Raw genomic sequence first — 21164 nt, forward strand, 5'->3', positions numbered from 1 at the left:
ATTAAAAAAATCTAACTTTAACAGAAGAAAAATTTAAAAAATAACAGGTTCTGTTCCAAATTTTTGCATTTGTACTAAAGCCTATTCTGTTACAAAAAAAAATCAAGTTACTGATGAAGAAAATCGATATATAAATACGAAATAATGAGTGGTCAAATGAAAATGCGCAAAGATTTTTTGTATGAAATACGAGTTGTTACCGAGCGTGTTACTCGGGTGTACGTGGCGTATGAGTAACTTTCTTTCCTGCTCATTTTTCATTCAATAAATCTTTGCGCATTTTCATTTGACCACTCATTATTTCGTATTTATCCATAGATTTTCTTCTTCAGTAACTTCATTGGTTTTTTGTAACAGAACAGGCTTTAGTACAAATGCAAATATTTGGCACAGAACCTATTAAATTTTAAATATTTCTTCAGTTAAAGTTTGATTTGTTTCATTTTTTCATAAGAAAATAAAAAAAGCTTTAATGATTAATTAATTTGTCAGAAACTATAAGCCCTATCGGTCAGTGATGTACAGGGAACGGATTTTTAGGACCTAAAAACCTATAAAAAAGGCAAAATAAAATAACGAAATAGGCTGGAAAAGGCAAAATAAAATAGCGAAAAAGGCAGGAAAAGGCACTAGGTATTGCAAAAAAGGCAAAAATAGGCAAAACAAAATAGCGAAAAAGGCAGGAAAAGGCACTAGGTCTTGCAAAAAAAGCAAAATAAGACAATAAAAAAGACAGAAAATACGAAGAACAATCAAAAAATACATTTATTTTAGGAATGTTTATATTACAAGTAAATTGAGAAAAACTATGAACTAGTTTCATTATAAGAAAAATTTGTACTTTGAATCTTTGACTATTTTATCCTTTCGAGTTTCTAACTCATAAAACTTTAATCTGTATAGTTGTAGTAACATTGAACCACAAGATGCATTTTAAAGTTTTCTGGCAGCATTTCCATTCGATTTTCGCGAAGAAAAGCCTTGAATGTACTAAATGTACGCTCGAAGTAAGTTGATAAAACGGAAGCTCAATTTAAATAAGGAACGTTTGAAACGTTCATATTATCAGGAATAAGGGCGTTTTCATCGCCCTTNAATGAAAATGCGCAAAGATTTTTTGTATGAAATACGAGTTGTTACCGAGCGTGTTACTCGGGTGTACGTGGCGTATGAGTAACTTTCTTTCCTGCTCATTTTTCATTCAATAAATCTTTGCGCATTTTCATTTGACCACTCATTATTTCGTATTTATCCATAGATTTTCTTCTTCAGTAACTTCATTGGTTTTTTGTAACAGAACAGGCTTTAGTACAAATGCAAATATTTGGCACAGAACCTGTTAAATTTTAAATATTTCTTCAGTTAAAGTTTGATTTGTTTCATTTTTTCATAAGAAAATAAAAAAAGCTTTAATGATTAATTAATTTGTCAGAAACTATAAGCCCTATCGGTCAGTGATGTACAGGGAACGGATTTTTAGGACCTAAAAACCTATAAAAAAGGCAAAATAAAATAACGAAATAGGCTGGAAAAGGCAAAATAAAATAGCGAAAAAGGCAGGAAAAGGCACTAGGTATTGCAAAAAAGGCAAAAATAGGCAAAACAAAATAGCGAAAAAGGCAGGAAAAGGCACTAGGTCTTGCAAAAAAAGCAAAATAAGACAATAAAAAAGACAGAAAATACGAAGAACAATCAAAAAATACATTTATTTTAGGAATGTTTATATTACAAGTAAATTGAGAAAAACTATGAACTAGTTTCATTATAAGAAAAATTTGTACTTTGAATCTTTGACTATTTTATCCTTTCGAGTTTCTAACTCATAAAACTTTAATCTGTATATTTGTAGTAACGTTGAACCACAAGATGCATTTTAAAGTTTTCTGGCAGCATTTTCATTCGATTTTCGCGAAGAAAAGCCTTGAATGTACTAAATGTGCGCTCGAAGTAAGTTGATAAAACGGAAGCTCAATTTAAATAAGGAACGTTTGAAACGTTCATATTATCAGGAATAAGGGCGTTTTCATCGCCCTTTACAATTTTATCCACACCCCTTATTACCTCCAAGCTTACGTTAGCCGCATGGGCTTTTTTAAAGGTAGAAAAGGCAAAAAAAAGCAAATATTTTAAAAAGACAAAAAAAGGCAAATATCTTAAAAAAGGCAACATCAAATGTGTATATATGGAATCAGGGAAAGCTAAATCGTGGACATTCTTAATCGAATATACTCTATCTCTTTAGCAGAAAAAAAGGCCATTTCCATAAAATCCGTTCCCTGGTGATGTATATACGGTTTGTGGAGAATGTCATTGGCTTTCATTAGCCGTACTTTATATTAAGATTTTTAAATTGGTTCATAAGATATACGTGGTTAAAAGGAACCAATTTTTACTTTAAGCTGAATAACGGTAAATTGCGAATATCTGGAAAACGTATCCATAGAAACAAAATTAACTCGAATTTCGGTATCACCGAGCAATTCTACATAGAAATTGGATAGTGGCGTCTGGATAACAAAAACCAAATTAAAATTTGTGTTCCAGTGTAATTATAATTAAAATATATTTGAAAGAACGTAGACACGTCATTTATAATTGAAAAAATTTTAAATTTACAATTTCGTGTCGTTGGCATTTGCATTTAATTTTTAAGTGTAAGTAATTTATAAACATTCGCTCTCAACGCTTATTAAAGGTTTATTTGAAAAAAACTTTAAATATACCTAATATTAAAAACGCTTATATAACGCAAACTTACCTTAAGTTATTTTTAAAAACAATTACTGAAATACCTGTTGGGACGTGATGCTGAAAACTCATTTTTAAAATATTGGTAAACAGGAAAAAAGAGTCATAATAAAGTAAACATCTCGTGTAAAAATTTTAGGTTTCTGACAGCTGCCAGTTGCCGCGCACCGGGCCGAATACAGTTCTCAAGAAAAATCAGAAGAAATAATTTCTGTTGATATTTGACCAGAAATTTAATTTATTAGCTTATTTTGTATGGAAGTCTTAGCCAGCATAATTATATTGCCTTATAAAAATCTATATTAATAATACGATAATTACACAGGCCTGCGATATTTAAATTTTTTTGTTCTTTTTGTGAATATCTGGGTATGTTAAATTAAGATGCATCTTTGGTTTTTTGCTAGCACGCTGAGATTTTTTTTTATGGATGACATGCATATTTAAGGATTTTTAGCAATTCGCACGAAAAGCCAAAAATTAATTAATATAGAATTGAATTTTTATTTAAAACCAACACTTATGTTATTTCGAAGTAAACTCTGACAAAATTGATAAGTCATTTTCTTAGCGTTACCGCGCATTACTAGCGTTAGGAAATAAAAAATTTTGCAATCCCACGCTACTCACAGCTGATGAAAGAACACCACCTTATATGAATTCGCCTTGGTTACATTTCATTCCGACACCGAATTTGTCATAATGCTGTTATTATTTGAATATATTTATGATAATAAATATTTATGTATATACTATTAACAAAAACTTTCTCGCTTGTATGAAAAAAAAACATCTATCCTTTTACAGATTATAAGAATCTGGCGTCTGCAATTGCCCCTGGTGTTAATCGGCGCAAAAGAACTAAGTGGGCTAACAAGTTCACTGCATTGACATTACGCGACTACCATCTTCAAACAAGCAAAGTAGAATCCAAAATACATTTCCTAATTGCCCAACAAATTAATTGGAACGAAGGTGATGCCTACGAAAATGAAGTCGGAGCATATTCATTAATCAGTGGTGAGCTAGAAGAAGCAGCCAATACAGTGATAAATAGGGTTGAAACGAAAGAAAAATGCAATATGGAGGAGTTTTATGTAAAAAGTCTTTTTGAAGTTGGGTGCGCACAGGCGGGATGTTTGCTAAAAGACTGGCATGCATTACAAGGACGCGATAAGTCCCCTGAAGGGAGAGTAAAAAACCAGGCTGTAAATGCTGACAGACAAATGAATCTAATTTATATGAAGTTGGAAGATGATTTTGGATTAAAAGAAAAATCAAAACCAAGTCCACACAAAAATGACACATTACAAAATGAAAGGAAAAACGGAACAAGTGAAGTTGATATCAAATGCAGTTCTACATTAAATCCTGCGACCTTTTGTCCTGCGCACATTAATAATGATGAACAACTAGTCAGCCTTAGCTCAGAAATCTCTGAAAGCTATATAAAAAATGAAAAATTACTTAAACACAACATTGAGTACCATTCATGTAATGAACCTTCAGAACGCTTAAACGCAAATTCGGATGAGTCTTGCATTGGAATAGAATTATTTAAACATATTTCTGAGGAATGTGAGTTGAATCCCAGCAGCACATTACAAAATGATTCTCAGAATTTCCACGGGATTTCCAATAGAACTCGTAACTTATCTCCAAATATATTTGCTAGCTCCGACGATGAGTGTGAAGACGTTTCTAGTAAAAATCCGGGCACAGGTAGTCACCAACAGGAATTTAACGTTCAAAATGAAGGTAAATATCGTTAATTTTATAATTTTGAGATGTGCTTAAAGATGTTCTCTAACTCTCTGTCTTCCGTACTAAAAGTAAATCCAAATTTAAAAAATACGAGATTTCTTGGTATTGGAAAAAGTCATGAAAGACGGTAGTCTCATTGTAAAGTCCGACCGATTAATCGGCCGTTGACCGGACTATAGGCCAAAAGAGTCGGCATCGGCCGATTTTGGCCGATTCTTGAATGAGGTTATGTTGTTTAGTTATTTGATAATGTTCTTCTTTTGTTATTATTGTTATGTTTATAAAAGCATTTGTTCTTAAAATGAATTTAATTCACGATTTAATCGGCCGAAGCATCGGCCGGTTCTTTGCCGATTAAATCCTGAACTACCTAACTATTAAGCAGTTTTGACATTTCATGCTACCATACCCAATCCCCATAGTTACGGTGACTATATTTATGAGAGCCGAATTCGGGCCAAAAAAAAATTAATTGGAAATTTTTTCCACACTGTTTTCCTTGAAACAGTATCCTTATCACAAATTTGTAGGATAATTTTCTCGAGATTTTTATCCCGTAAAATTANACAAAAAATTAATTGGAAATTTTTTCCACACTGTTTTCCGTGAAACAGTATCCTCATCACAAATTTGTAGGATAATTTTCTCGAGATTTTTATCCCGTAAAATTAAAAAAAAAAATCGGTTTTAGTATAATAAAGTGCAATTTTTAGTCGGTAGGGCCTTCCACTAATTTTTGGCAATTTTTTTTTTGTTGACGGTGTTACGCATTTGTTCATACAAAGTAAGTATGTTCGACCATTATTTTTTGAAAGAGAGCAAATGCGCAGTACTTTCCACTCGCTTTTTATTATACTCAATTTTAATGAGTTACAGAACTGTAAGCCAAATTTTTTCTAAAGATTCTAATTAAAAAATTTATGCGAAACGTTGCAGAATTAATTTTCATAGTTTTTTGCACACAGTTGGAAATTTGGTATTGTATGGTTTTTGTTAGGAAAAGAGCTTTACTTCCATAAAATAAATAATAAACATTAAATAAACTAAGGAAAAGTAGCCAAAACTTACTAAAGTGGCAGAGTCCTAATTTCTATTTTGGCCACTGTATGTATTCCTCGATTCGAATCACAGGCATTCTGATTAGAAAATAATAACTGTTTATAAACAAAATTACGATCATATACCAACATCATTTAAAATTCGTTCATAGGCATGCCATTTTAATGAGCTGTTAAGGCGTCGGAACACCGAATACGGGACAAATACAGGACAATAAAATAAATACAGAACATAACAATTACCAGGACAATGGGTCAAAAAAGAGGACTGTCCCGTATAATACAGGACGGATGGTCACCGTACCCATAGTGGAATTATATCAGTAGTGCGATTCACTACGCTATTTTAACAACACTTGTTATGGTTAAGCCAGCCAAACGACAATTGTATAAATTTAGCTATATAGTAAACGCTTCCTTAACAACATTCGTTACCGCAAAATTAGCTGTTGTCGTTAACGATAACAAAGGCTGTTTATTTGCCGACCTCTAGTTTGGTGTTGTTAGAAAAACATAAAAAGTACGTTCTACATTCTTTTCGTATAGAAAAAAATGCACAGCACCGCTAGCAGAAAAAATATCAAAAATCAAAGGATTTTTCAGACCCATCAAACTTGCACTTTATTGTACTAAACTTTAATGGGCTACAAAACTGCATACATACTTTTTTTATTATTCTGATAAAACACTTGAAGTTTAACGAAAGTTTGTTGAATTTTGTTCAAATATTGCACAAGGTGTGAAGTTTATACGGTTTTAAGTGCAGAGTTTATACGGTTTTAGATGTAGAATACAATAACACAAAATACAATAACAACAAAAACAAATTAAATTAAAAAACAAAAAGATAGTTTGTTAAAACTTGTCTGTATGCGCTCCGGTTATAATTTTCCAATAGGGCGTAAAACAAATATAGAAAACTGGAAGTTAAAAGGTGATAAGTCTATTTTTTTAATCTTGCAGGAGCTGAATATACCTTGAATTTAAAGGAGTTAGATAATTAAAGTTTTCAATTTAATACGTGTACATCGTTTATCAAAGATGTCAATATCATATATAAATGCATATTTAAGTATTTCTTTATTAATCATCATGACACTAGCATAATAAAATCAGTCTTGAAAATAAATATGTAGAAATGTGCATACAGTGATTTTTTTTTAAATATTACCAATTGTTTTCATGTTAAATGTGTTTTGTAAACTTTTTATTTACAGCTGCGAGTAAAATATTGCAGCGAAATTCAAAATTATGTTGTTTGCTACTTAAGTGCATTTATTTGTTTTTAATAATTTTATTTTCAATAGTTCTACCTGCTATCTAACAGAAACCACATAAAAAAAAAGTTTCAAAGCTTGCACAAAATTCACAAAAATCAAAAAAAAAACTTAAAAAAAATTCAACCAAGATTTCGAACTTTTTATTCAGAATCTTAATAAGATTTTCGGGTATGTATAAAGTGCAAGTTTCAAGTCGCTAAAAGTCACCGTTGATTTTTTATATTTTTTTTGTGGAGGGTGTTTCGGTTTTTCTTCCATATAAAATGTTTGTGAACTTTGTGCCTTGGCATATGCAACTAATTTATGCCCATTAGCGGCAGCACAGTTTGTGAATCGCACAATCGTTACTGCGAACAACAAAAATTGTTAGCTTACAACTCGACAAGGCGCACTGTTAAAAGTTAGTGAATCCCACTAAAGAGGTGAAATGATAAGAAGGCGAATATAGATTTTAACACTGTCTTACTTTAAAATTTGATTATAAGAGAATCGAATGTCAGAAAATAAGGCGAGAACGCGTTTTTATTACTTCACCGGTTTATTGCGCCATGCCTAATTGTGTAAAAATTTTTTTTTTAAATATATATTCACCAATTTCGCTGAGCTTGAGGCCATCTGTTTTAAATGAAAAATGTTGTGGAAAAACAACAATAATTTACCAAGGTAGAAGTTATAGCTGCTATTTCGGAAAATACCACATCTCCTCATCAGACTTCTTCATTGCGGTCACTGGGATTCGACCCAGCTACTCCAGGTTAAGAAGCCCACCGCGCTAAGTTCGCCTTATGAACTGTTGTTGCTTTTCCACTTTTTCATTTTGGTCAACCCAACTACAATAAAGGGCAGCAAATATGCTGCTATTTAGATTTGATCATGTGTTGGTTGTTTTTGTGTTAAAATTTTATTTTTAGAATACTTTAACTGGAAGATGTGCTCGTCCTTAAGTTATTTGTTTTTGTTTTTGTTTGATGTTTATGGCGTTTTAACAATTATATTCAACAATTTAATTATGCTTGAGACCGTTTTTTTAATGAAAATTGTTGCATTGGTCTCAAGCTCAATAAAATTTTTGAATATAATTGTTAAAAGTGCTGTTTTTATAAACCTGTGGTTTTCGATGAGTTAATCTCTAATATGACAGATAAGCATCCTAACATTACATTCCTTTTGGAGATCGTCGATTGTAGAATTGCTGTATGTTCAGGTTATAAATTTTGCATACGATTAGTTGGCGTAAGGCAATAGGGGTATTCTCGGAGTCTTGCAAAGCCCTTGCATGGATTGCACGATAAACACTGGTTTTCCTATGCGGGAGCTTTGCAACAACAACAACAACAACATCCAACACTTATTAGAAATTGAGACAACGTGTTTGGCTTGATACATAGATGTGCACTTTGCATTGCCAGTGAAAATGCAGTAATCAGTAAATTTTTGCTGATAATGAAATTTGATTTACATTACCAATACATTTTTATTGATTACTGAAAAAATAGCAATATTCAGTAACTTTGGTGGATCACCATCATACATAGATGTGCGCTTTGCATTACCAGCAAAATCTGTAATCAGTAATTTTTTACGTGACACGGATAAGAAGTAGGGATGCAAATTGTGGGGAGTAACACCGATACATCGATGTTTCGATGAATCGGAAAAATGAACATCGATGCTAAAATACATCGCCAGAAAAACATCGCTATATTGATGATTTCCGATGTTTCAAAATTTGTTAGGTTGTAGTCACATCAAAAGGGAAATTTAATACTTTTCAATTCCAACTATCTGTAATTCCGTTAGAAAAAGACTTTTATATTTACCTGTATTTATTTACCATCTCTATACCCTTCCTATACATAGAATAAAAATGCATGCCGTCGTAAGTTCGCTGAGCCTAAAGTTCCAAGCCCCAATTCGTTGAAATTTCAATGGGAACCCGGTCCTTTTTTAATGATTAAGTAAGCATTTTTAATATCGAAAGATAAGGGTAACTCGGAATTTCTGAATATTCCCCAAAAGAATAAGTAATAAAATTCATGGCCAGTCAAACAATTTTAGGAGCATAATGGGTAAGTCTGAGTCACACTTAACTCGATGGTAAAACATAGCTGAAACTGGCATCGATGTATCATCAATTTCGCGATTTTAGGAAATTGTAAGCATCGATGGCAAACATCGAATTTTGAACCGACATTATCGATGTTTCAAAAATATCGGTGAATCGTTTGCATCCCTAATAAGATGGCAAAAACATACCCTTTTACAGGGTTGAGTGTAGCATCAAACACATTTTGCACCGAGGAAGGGCAACATTTTTTGGAAGAAACTTAACCATTATTAATTGAAAAAAGTCCTTATTGGATGAAGTTATGAATCAGAGGTTCCCAAACTTTTAAGATAATGTAAACCTTACTAAATACCTTTCATTTTACTAAAACTACTTACTAAAAATCAAAGGCAGTGAAATTTAAATATGAATAAGAACTTTTACTAGGAATAGTGTACATCGTCATTAGACACGAATAAAGGCGCCCTAGTGTTTCGACGGCGGTAAAAGACGCATACAAAAATTTTACGAAAAAAGGCGCTTAAGAAAAACTTCGGCGAAGAAAGACGCCTAACCTAGTTGACGGCGAAGAAAGACGCGTAATCATAGATTTTTAACGGAATGTACATACTGTTACACCCGCAAACATAGTTGACCGCGAAAATAAGTTTGCGCATCCTTCTTCGCCGTCAAATATTTTAATGCGTCTTTCTTCGCCGTCAACTATGTTAAGAGTCTTTCTTTGCTGAAGTTGTTTTTATGCGCCTTTTTTCGCGGTCAACTTTTGAGCTCGCGCCTTTATTCGTGTCTAGTGACGACATACTTAAAATTTTAATGTGAAAAAATAAATAATTTCACCGTTAATAATTATTGCTTTATAGTTCGATATTATTTATGCCTAAAAGCTGTATGTCGTCGATGTTTTTGCAAAACTGCTAATCGACCAGTTGCAAAACCGCCTAAATCGCCGTTGTGGCAAATATGAGGTTTGGTAACCCTGAACTCTAAGCATCGACATTTATGCATAAAAATGGTAAAATCGTTGTTAAAACAACAGATTTGTAAAATAATAGCGAGATAAAATACCGCCTATAAAGGCACTGCCTTCAAATAAAACCATTTTTCCGCTCTCCTGCAAAATTTGGGTACCGTCAGATAGGTGGTTTGCAATTGGGGGATGGGCTGTTTTGCAAAAACATCAACGATGTGCATTTCTGGGGTAGCATCCAATGTCGACCTGTATTTTTTTTTGTTTGTTTAAGTGTATGTTGAAAACCCTGTTTGACAACGATACGTTGTGACAGAAGGAAGCAAAGTTAAGATAGCCTTTTTAGCGACTTCATGGTATACACTCCTAACACTAACCCAAAACTCGTTCAGAGATACAGATTCAAATGTGTGTTTCAATGTCGAAGTACTCTGAGGATCTATGAATGCTTCGTAAATGGGTTTTGTACCCAACCGATATTACTGCTACCACCCGAAAAATAATCTGACACAGAATTCAGGAGATTTGCCAAGTGCCCAGTTATGACATTTCACATTTCATTTGGCAATTCATCGGGTTCTTGTAGAAAGTTGTAAAAAGGTGACAAACATTCAATGCTTTTCTTTTCAACACAGGTAATCCAAAAATAAATTTTCTTTTTAAATATGATAATATATCTCGCGCCAAATTTACAGTGTTGATTTTCCATGCAAAAATTTAGTAACTTATTACTAATATGTATAATAATACATAATAATATTTCGGCGTTTACACCTAAGTGCGTCTTGGTGCTTGGTGCAAAAATAGAGTGACCTACAGTTTTACGCCGCCTTCGAAATACACTCCGAGGTTTGCTATTGCCCGCCGAGGGGCGACCACTGTTAAGAAAAAAACCTTTTTTCTATATATTTTTTGCGATATTGCTTTCACCAGGGCTCGAACCCAGGCCATTCGGAGTGGTAGAACGCACCTCTAAAACTTTGGCTACAGCGACCAACAACACATACCAGTTAGAAGAAAAATAAGCATACAACTTTGGCGTTGCGTCAGTGTTGGCGACATTATTACCTTTTCAAAAGCGAAATAAAATCGATTGACATTATTGCTCTTTCAAACATAAAATTTGCGTACCTTCGCGGCGGCCCGCGTCGCGTACAACTTGTCTGTAGTAAAAAAACATAATGCTTGAAACACAATACCGGCGAACGGCAAACTTCGCCGAATTGGGCGATTTTGTCGTTCACCGTTCGTCCAGCTATTTCGCCTACTTAAACAGACTTAGAGCGGTAGCGAAAACAGCTGACACCATTTGGTCGCCTTTATAATTTGGGTGACCATATTAAAAAAAAAACATATTTAGAAATGTGAAAATGATAACAAATATAAATAAAAAAAAAAATTATAAATGATTTATGTTTATGTTGTTTTCTTCTAAAACTTTGAAAGATAAAGGAAATACGGCCACCTTTGGCACGTACAACTGACATCGCCCAGCACGGTGATAGAAATAAATCTATCGCCACGAAACGCCGCCGAGCGAACTTGGCATCTTGCTTTGGCTGTGTTCAATTTCATATGCTTGTGGGTGTTCTAATTTTGACAGCACGAATTTTGCTGTGGTGAGTTCGCCGTTCGCCGGCTTTGTGTTTCAGCTATAATTTATGTTACAAAAGTGTGTGATAACCAGGGCCAAAGAAAATTAGCACAAAAAAATCCATTTTAAGCGCTTAGATAAGCACTACAACGTTTATAAATATGCTCGCAAAACAAAAACAATTACCTACAGTTTAATGTTTTGTTTTTTATTCAGTTTATTCCAAGGATTGAAAAATTTCGATGGACATACAAGTGTTGCTTGATATACTCAAATAACACTGTAGGTAAATTTTATGGTTTTGAAATATCACAGCTAAACGGCCAAACACGTAAATTTAATTTTGGCCTCTAGATTACGATGGCGTTTTCAGAAAATCCGTATCACGTCAAAATTTTGAGATATTTAGGGAGGAAGTTTTAGAGTTCTGAAAGTAGATTTTTGTCATTTAAAACACTGTGCTCAGGTTTTAAATTTTTTTTTCTGGGCAAAGGTTTTGATACCTGATCTTACTTAACTGGGATATTTTAAATTTAATGGCATCCTCCGGTTTTCCAAATTGGCTCTAGTTTTCGAGACAACGGTGCTTGAAAATCTGCTTAAATTTTAGGGTTTTTGTTAATAATTACCTCAGTTTTAAGGTTATTTTGCTAAAATTTTTCACGTGACTGTATTTTGATATTACCTTAGCTATTTCTGAAAATCACGGTTCACTATAACATATAGCTCCCATACAACTGATTGTTCAGATATGTGGTTTTGCGTTACAACTCATATTTTATTTCGTAATATTTTTATATAATATTAGTTTATATACTATTTGGACCAAAATTTGGGTTCTCTTCAATCCCGTTTTGGCATATTTTGCTAGTTTCTATTGCTCGAATGATTTTGTTAATATCCTTTGCCTATGCGATCGACCAGCAAAAGTCCGCCAACATTGAATTCAATCGTTTTCCAGCGAATCGGTCCTCAAAACACATAATGGATTAGTGAAATCTCTTTCCTACCTCGTCGATTTCTGTTGAAAGCTGTTGCTCGTAAAAGTCAAAGTGGCTATGTAGCATGTGGATTTTAAGCGACATGTCCACATCAAAGGCGTCAAAAGATTCCATCAAGTTCGCAATAAAAATGGCATATTCTGGTGAACGATTTTTACACAGAACGTGTTTAATTAAAACCCGAACTGCATCCCATGCAACGGCTGCTGTGCCATCAATAATTTCCAAGAAGCCTTGATCCTTCATTAATCTTCTGATGTCCGGCCCATTAAGCACACCTGAAATAAAAATTATAGGGTTCTTAAAGCAAGAGAGAGATATTATAAAATATATTAGCGAAAATCTCTCAAATGGGCCACCCAAAATTGGACGGTTAAGATATTTTCGCACAAATCACTTTATTCGGTTTACGACCACTTGAGGGATTTTCACTCATATACAATCAAAAAACTACCTTCACGGATTTTTTCAACGGAAAGTTTTGGAAAGGCATTATTTTTCAAAAATAGGAATGCAGTTTCGTTGACTCTAACCAACTGTTTGATGTGATATTTAACAACACCAATATGTAAATCGGGAAGCATGATTTTATTAAGCGCTATCAAGGGCTCGTGAACTATATTGAATGGACCAATCGATTATTCCTTTCTTTTTGCCCAATCACATTTTGTATAGTGATTGCATTTGGCTCTACTATCCCAATGACAGAACAAACAACAGTATTTAGTGTAGCCCGTTTGCATGCCTGATAGTAGTGAGAGAACTTTACAGTTCACGCGCCACCTGCACTCTTCGTACATGATGCAATCTAAGATTAATTGCACTGTTTCGTATGATGTCTTTATTCCAACCGCATACAAGATGGGATCGGGTTTCTTGCTACTATCGCGATAGAGAAAGACTGCTTTCAAACTTCGCTTTCAATAAAGAGACGCCATTGTTCGGGTTTTTTTTTTATTTATTTTATTTATTTATTTATTTTGTCTACAAAAATCTTTCTTACAGACTATTGAAATGAAATGAAATTTTTAAATTGTATCAAATAAGACTTAGTTAAATAAACAAAAAAGATCGAGCTTAAATTGTATAATATTTACACTAAAATCAATAGCACCACAGTAGCTATTGCATAATCGAGCACATCGTACGAGACGTTCATTAAATGCATAATTAGTCTTATTGTTTGACTGAGTAAATAAGCGATTAGTCCTTAAATTATGAGGAGAAATATGACTCTGAAACAGATCAGATAGCTCACAGCAGTTGATATTGCCGTTGATGATGTTATATACAAAAATTAATGAGAAATACGCCCTTCTATCGCATAGGGATTGCAGCCCAAGTAATTTGCGGCGCCCTATGTAGTATATATGATCAATTGGCCAGTCGATCTTATAGAAAACCATTTTTGTAAAAACCTTTTGAACTTTTTCAATTTTATATGCGTAAAATAGTAAGGATTCCATACTAGGGAGCAGTATTCAAGCCGAGATCTGACTAAGGCAACGTAAAGCGACTTCAGAGTTTGAGGGTCTTTTAAATCAGAGGAATTTCTTCTGATGAAACCAATCATTGCGAATGCTTTAGACACAATGTAGTCAATATGTCGTGTGAATGAAAGCTTGGTGTCGAAAACAACGCCAAGATCTTTCATCTCGTAGCTACGGCTTATAATACAATTGTTCAAATTGTAACCATAATCAATGAAATTTGGCTTTCTAGTGTAAGTTACAGTGACAAATTTTTTAACACTTAGAAAAAGATTGTTTATAGAGCACCATTGTTCGAATGCATGCAGATCGGATTGCAACTTTACGCTATCTGATAAGCTGCGCAGCTCTAGCAGAAGTTTTAAGTCGTCTGCAAACATCAGACAATTGGCGAACTTGAAATGATTCGGCAAGTCGTTTATAAAAAGAATGAGTAGCAGTGGACCACAGTGAGTTCCTTGAGGTATGCCAGACCATGCCTCGACAAAAGTCTTTGATACAGAAGTGCCAATTTTTACGAAGTTTTCTTCCCTTCAGGAAACTAGCGAAGACATCTAGGAGTTTACCACTAACTCCATAACGCTCCAGCTTATACAACAGCATTGAATGGTCGACCTTATCGAAAAGTCAATGTAAATTACATCTAATTGAGCATGGTTTTTAAAAGTATTTATTATTTGGTTAGTAGCTAAGTACATGATTAAAGAGTTTTCTTTGGACTATGTTATCGAATAATTTTGCTATGGTACTCTGTTTCACGATAGGTCTATAGTTACAGACATCGTTCCGATCACCTGATTTGTATATGGGTTCAATAGAGCATAGTTTCCATGAGTCCATAAATACACCATGATGTATACATTTTTTGAACAGCAAGGACCAGAGTGGAGCCATAATATCAGCACATATTTTTAAGAAATGAGAGGAAAATCCCTCACTATCAGTTTTAAAGCTAGATTTTAAATTAGAGATTGCTTGCAACACATCTTCCGCACATATTTCGAAAGAAGTAATGGCTTCCACTGGCAGTGGTGGGAGACTATGAAAAGATTTGGTCTCATACTTTTCGTACACTTTCTGGAAAAAGCTTGCAAACAGCTCGCATGACTCTTCAACCGTCTCAGAAATACTACCCTCATATTCTAAACTAGTTGGGAAGCCAGTTATTTTCCTTTTTGAGTTAACGTATTGCCAAAAACTAGCAGGGTTCGATTTAAGACTAGATTCAACAGAAAACATGTATTGCTTAAATAAAAAATTGTGAAGGACGTCAAATTCTTTTCTCAGTTTTAAAAATTTCAAACGATAACTTTTTAAATTGCTAGACTTAAACTTTTTGAAGGCTTTGTTCTTTGTGTTCTTTAGATTGCACAGTTTTGAATTAAACCATGGTGGTTTATTGCGCACGATTATGGATTTTACAGGCACGAACTTAGTTATTGCAAGCGAAAGATTCTTACACAACATTTGGTAACAAACTGTGGGATCGTCCGAAGTGCACAAGAACCCCCAGTCAGTTTCTTTAAGGACATTCTAAAACTGAAAATTAACAACTATAGCTTTGTGGTGTAACGTATTTTTTGAAATTGGAGTGGCACATTCTTCGCAGGCAATTTTTAAGTTATTAGAAGCGAATATTAAATCAGTAGATTTTTGTCATGGTCTAACAAGATATGTTGCTTAAGTTAAAGTCGCCTAAGTATATTATTTCATTAAACTTAACAGAATTCGTTATATAATTTAGGTTATCTAAATGTTTCTGATAAAGTGCTACATCGTTATGATCAGGCATATATGAAAGTAAATATATAACAGACTTATTATTTGCAAATTTTACATGAACACAGACTTGATCAAGTCTGCCTCCAGAACAATCCAGCTCAACAGATTTACTGCACAAGTCTGATCGAATCGCGAGTAAGACTCCACCGTCTTTATGAAGTCCTGTGAGATTCGAACAACGGTCATTCCGGTATACATTATAGTAGCTATCGAAGAATTCAGTGGACATAAAATTTTCATTCAGCCATGTCTCAGCAATAGCAATGATATCGCATTCGTGTAGTGACACTTCGCGATAGAACTGAGCAGATTTAGTGCGCATTCCATTCACATTTTGATAATATAGCGAATATTCAACACGTGGTACATTTACAAGAGATTTAGAACACGGAACGGCTCTTATGCGGCTGCATCTACGTTCCCCGCTTGGCGAAAAAACTTGAATGGGCGAATCCTTACGTTAGATGGTCAGATTTCTGGGTTTAAGAATTTGTCATAATGCGCCGAGGAAATCCCTAATTTGAGATTAACGTACTTTAATGTTTTAACATCCACATTTTTCTTTATGAGCATATGACAAGATATTAGTTTTGAGTCAATAGCTGTATGCTTAGACACGTAAGCGATAACCTCTTCTGTGGTACAGAAGGCTTAAATGATGAGAGGTGCAACCACTTTACTTTATCTGCGACGTCTAATTCAGTACTCGGATTGGAGCCAACGATTAGATGTGAATTCATCTTAAGCTTTTCTGAGGCGCAAGCAGCATGAGCAGAAGGAGCGAGAATATGCGGCGGATCAGCAATGGTATCTCCTTCTGCAGAGACAGATGAGCGAACCGTGCTGGCATATGATGTAGGTTTATGAGCGGCAGACTTAGAGACAGCAGCATTTGAAACAACATCAGCATTTGAAGCAGCAGCAGCATCAGTCGACGTCGCTGCACACAAATCAGCGACGGCTTTACATTGCTCGAATGGGGGAGCTGATGGAACATACTGCGAGTGATCGGTAGAGTCGCTCTTTCCAGCGACAGTCGAACGGGACTGCTTTTGTTTGAGTAATGCAGCAACAGAGGCGGCTGGCGTATTGGAAGTGGATGCGGGAGACCTAATTATTTCTTTTGGTTTGCTTTTTATGCTCTTTCCGTTTTTTGCATTTGCAAGAATATGCATTTAGGCGAAGTTCTTTCACTTCTTCTTTAAGCATAGCAAGTGCAGAGACAGCTTCGTCGGCTAGCAGACTGCGCAGTGTTTTTATCTCTAAATGCATATTTTCTGTTTTTTCTAACAAACATTGTTTATCTGCTTGCAAAGAAATTATCACCGAAATAGCGCGCGCATTCTCGGACTTAAGAGCCGCAATTTCTTTTCAAACCGACGGAAGATCTGTTTGTTGGTTGCTCTCTGTTGTTCCGATTTCATGTTTGTTTAATTAGTGGTTGTTGTTGCTGTGAGACATTAGCACTTTTTCCGATCAGAGCTGCTGAGTTCGGTGATGGCGAGANAACCTCTTCTGTGGTACAGAAGGCTTAAATGATGAGAGGTGCAACCACTTTACTTTATCTGCGACGTCTAATTCAGTACTCGGATTGGAGCCAACGATTAGATGTGAATTCATCTTAAGCTTTTCTGAGGCGCAAGCAGCATGAGCAGAAGGAGCGAGAATATGCGGCGGATCAGCAATGGTATCTCCTTCTGCAGAGACAGATGAGCGAACCGTGCTGGCATATGATGTAGGTTTATGAGCGGCAGACTTAGAGACAGCAGCATTTGAAACAACATCAGCATTTGAAGCAGCAGCAGCATCAGTCGACGTCGCTGCACACAAATCAGCGACGGCTTTACATTGCTCGAATGGGGGAGCTGATGGAACATACTGCGAGTGATCGGTAGAGTCGCTCTTTCCAGCGACAGTCGAACGGGACTGCTTTTGTTTGAGTAATGCAGCAACAGAGGCGGCTGGCGTATTGGAAGTGGATGCGGGAGAGCTAATTATTTCTTTTGGTTTGCTTTTTATGCTCTTTCCGTTTTTTGCATTTGCAAGAATATGCATTTAGGCGAAGTTCTTTCACTTCTTCTTTAAGCATAGCAAGTGCAGAGACAGCTTCGTCGGCTAGCAGACTGCGCAGTGTTTTTATCTCTAAATGCATATTTTCTGTTTTTTCTAACAAACATTGTTTATCTGCTTGCAAAGAAATTATCACCGAAATAGCGCGCGCATTCTCGGACTTAAGAGCCGCAATTTCTTTTCAAACCGACGGAAGATCTGTTTGTTGGTTGCTCTCTGTTGTTCCGATTTCATGTTTGTTTAATTAGTGGTTGTTGTTGCTGTGAGACATTAGCACTTTTTCCGATCAGAGCTGCTGAGTTCGGTGATGGCGAGATATCCGAGATATCCGATTCGCCGTTCTCAACACGGTTAACGAAGGATGGGGGGTGCGAATAGATTTTCGGCGAGCATCTGCGCATGTTTGGCAAAAGTACTTTTTGTCAGTAATTCCCATTTCATTCATCAAACCTACAACATCAATGCAATAAGCGTGAGTGCCATCTTCCGATAACTTGAAATATGGCATAAATGGATCTTGTATATGTTTGTAGGCCGTTACTTTTACTCCTGGTGCTAAAACATTCATGCTTTTCAGTTCTGATGCCAAAATCATTGCGTTGTATGGGAGAGATTTAATTTACGCACCACGAAATGTAATCAGATCCATCATCGCGTTGCCATAGACTGTTTGCAATCATAGACAGTTTCGTGTTCGGATGGATGATTTGGAACTTGTAATGCATAACTATGTGCAACAGGTAAATGAGCGCTCGGTACACCTTTGTAGACGACACAAGACCGATCTATTGAATAAAATATTTATGAGTACATGTACGTACATTAGGGCGGGTCGAAAATCTAATTTTTCTCAAATCCCTTGGTAATAGTGAAAATATATTGTATCATGAAGTCAACAACAAGCCTGCGAAATATTAGTCTTTCATTTTAATTGTAAGAGCCCGCGCATCGACCGCCAAGTGACCCAAAGCACACTAGTCGAATAAGACCAATTCTTGTTAAAAATTCCGGGCTTAGCCAAAAATTTTGGTGCATATTATTAACGCAAAAGATAAAGTCAAGTATCATTTCGCGCAGCCCTTTATCTTATCGTTAATCTCAAACTCATCTATTTTCAAGAAAATTTTAATTGTTCTCTTGATAATTGCACTGGCCTATAGTCAAAAGATGTAAAGAACATTATTAATATTGCTGGCGTGCATTTAGATCGCTAGTTCCAAATATTCTAATCCTTTTTTAATATTAGCTATAGTTTGAGATTTTTTGCAAATTTAGGAACAATTTCGGTAGCACTAATAGAATAGCCATTATTTTCCATCATCGCGGAAAAATTTTGTTTATGCAAATTAGTATGGAAACACTGAACAGGCACAACTTCTAGACACAAATTGGTTTACTTATGTTTATGCATACATATAAAAATTGCAAATATAAGAAAATGATAAAAAAATTTGTTCAAGATTTTTTTTTATTTTAAAATAATTTGTTTATAATCTGAACTATTTTAGTCATATTATTATCAAAAATCAGTAACATTAAGTCTCGCCTTCAATTTGTTAATTATTACGCACCGATCGAGTAAATTTACCTAAGTTATATCGAAAAACTTTAGTGGATTTCCAGTTTTTTTCTAAAAAAATTTCTCTTCAATTGTATAAATAACCTTTAAATAAAAGAACCGGATTACAGAAAACTGTGCCAGCGAGTGACTTTTTTCGTTGAAGCTGAATGCAAAGCAATATCGTCCAATTGGAGAGTCCTCAAAAGGATTTCCCAGGATATGTTAAAGACTATTGCATTTACCTACAGACAGTTTTTCACATAATGGAATTAACTAAAATATTTATGTATATCTAAACACTTAATGCACGTCCCCTACTTTCATATAACGGAAAATTTAGAAACCGCGAAAAATGTGCTTCTGCGGCGACTAATGAAACCATTTCGCACCAGTTTTCAAGACTGCAAAAATGGACTTAAAATGGGCGTTTCTCACCCTAATTGTAATGTATGTAAATACTTATATGTTTGAAACTACTATTAACTTGTCGAACGATTCCTAATCTTTGACAATACATTCGTTCACCACGATCTTGAAAACTGACCAAATCGGCGTGACCAAGTCAATGGTCATTTTAATATTATATAAACATTAAAAGGTATGAAATAAATCTCGTCTCACTTTTTTGTATTTTTCACTTGGTTGCTGAAGTAATGAAGAATTGAAAATTCATAAGGGAAAATCATAGTTTTNAAAAACGTGTAGACTTATTGAAAAATGATAAATGAACGTGAGGTTCTAAATTTAATAGCCCTTAATTTGGTATATCGTCCTGTTTATAACAATAACGCATTCCATATATATTACAAGCCAAAGTTTCATTTTCAAAATTCATACACTTTGATTCAATTGCGCGGGCTAAAGATAAGTTTTAAATTAATCTTTCGTGGCCAATAACAATTGGCTGAGACCTAAGACATCATAATATTACTATTACAATGCGGTCAAATGGCTTTTATTTTCCCCCATACAAAATCGACCCAGCCTAACGTACATATACATATATGCATATATCGATGGCTGAGTGGAAGATCTACCTATCTCAGCTGCCGATTTAAAAACGCCCTATCTCAGCACATTTTCAATGTATTTTGAGACAGGGCGTTCTTCAACAAAATTCTGAGATAGGATGTTTTTCAATAAAATTCTGAAATAGTGCGTTCTTCAATCAAATTCTGAAGTAGGGCGTTGTAGAAAAGTTTTCTGAGATAGGGCGTTTTCGAACTGTCTGCCGAGATAGGTAGATCTTCCACTCAGCCATCCATATACAAATGTTAAGTTTGTTTGTTCGGCGGACATCAACTAAAAAGGTCTGCACCATTTTTTTTTTTTAAATTTGGACATCTGCTGCACACTTTCCAAGGTTGGTTATACTTAGAAGTGGTAGCTTCCAGACATACAGAAACTTTTACCTATTTCATACACTCAGCGATTAAAGTCCCTCTCAACTATACATAATTTCATGGTTTTATTTAAATTTACTTACTTTTTCGATTGAAACCAAATGTATTGCTGATGCATGCATAACAATTTTCAGCTTCGTGTTTTCCGGGACTTGTCCAAATCATTGGTAAACCGAATGGTAACGAAAATCGTTTTTTGTCCACCAAAAATTCATCGCACTAATGCACGAAATACATGTGAATTCGGGAGTGTATTTATTTTGTGCAGGTTCAGATTGCAAAAAGTACCATTTATAGCATGCTAGCTCATTTTTACTTGAGACTAATTTACGCTGGTCTGATTTCAAACGAATTTACCACAAACGAAACAAAACTTGT

General features: G+C 34.8%; 1 protein-coding gene across 3 annotated transcripts in view; it reads left to right on the top strand.

Annotated features, from left to right (window-relative positions):
- Positions 1–21164, top strand: part of mus312 (mutagen-sensitive 312) — a 131871-nt gene that overhangs the window by 47068 nt on the left and 63639 nt on the right. For 2 of the 3 annotated variants that reach the window (XM_017611292.1, XM_017611294.1), the window contains exon 4: positions 3556–4506. In XM_017611292.1, the coding sequence (XP_017466781.1) occupies positions 3556–4506 (951 nt within the window). The remainder of the gene's footprint in view (positions 1–3555; positions 4507–21164) is intronic. The other variant, XM_017611293.1, reaches the window with a different exon arrangement.

Source organism: Rhagoletis zephyria, unplaced genomic scaffold (assembly GCF_001687245.7).
Source record: "Rhagoletis zephyria isolate East Lansing unplaced genomic scaffold, Rhagoletis_zephyria_1.1 Rzeph_scaffold_00392, whole genome shotgun sequence".
Lineage (NCBI taxonomy): Eukaryota > Metazoa > Arthropoda > Insecta > Diptera > Tephritidae > Rhagoletis > Rhagoletis zephyria.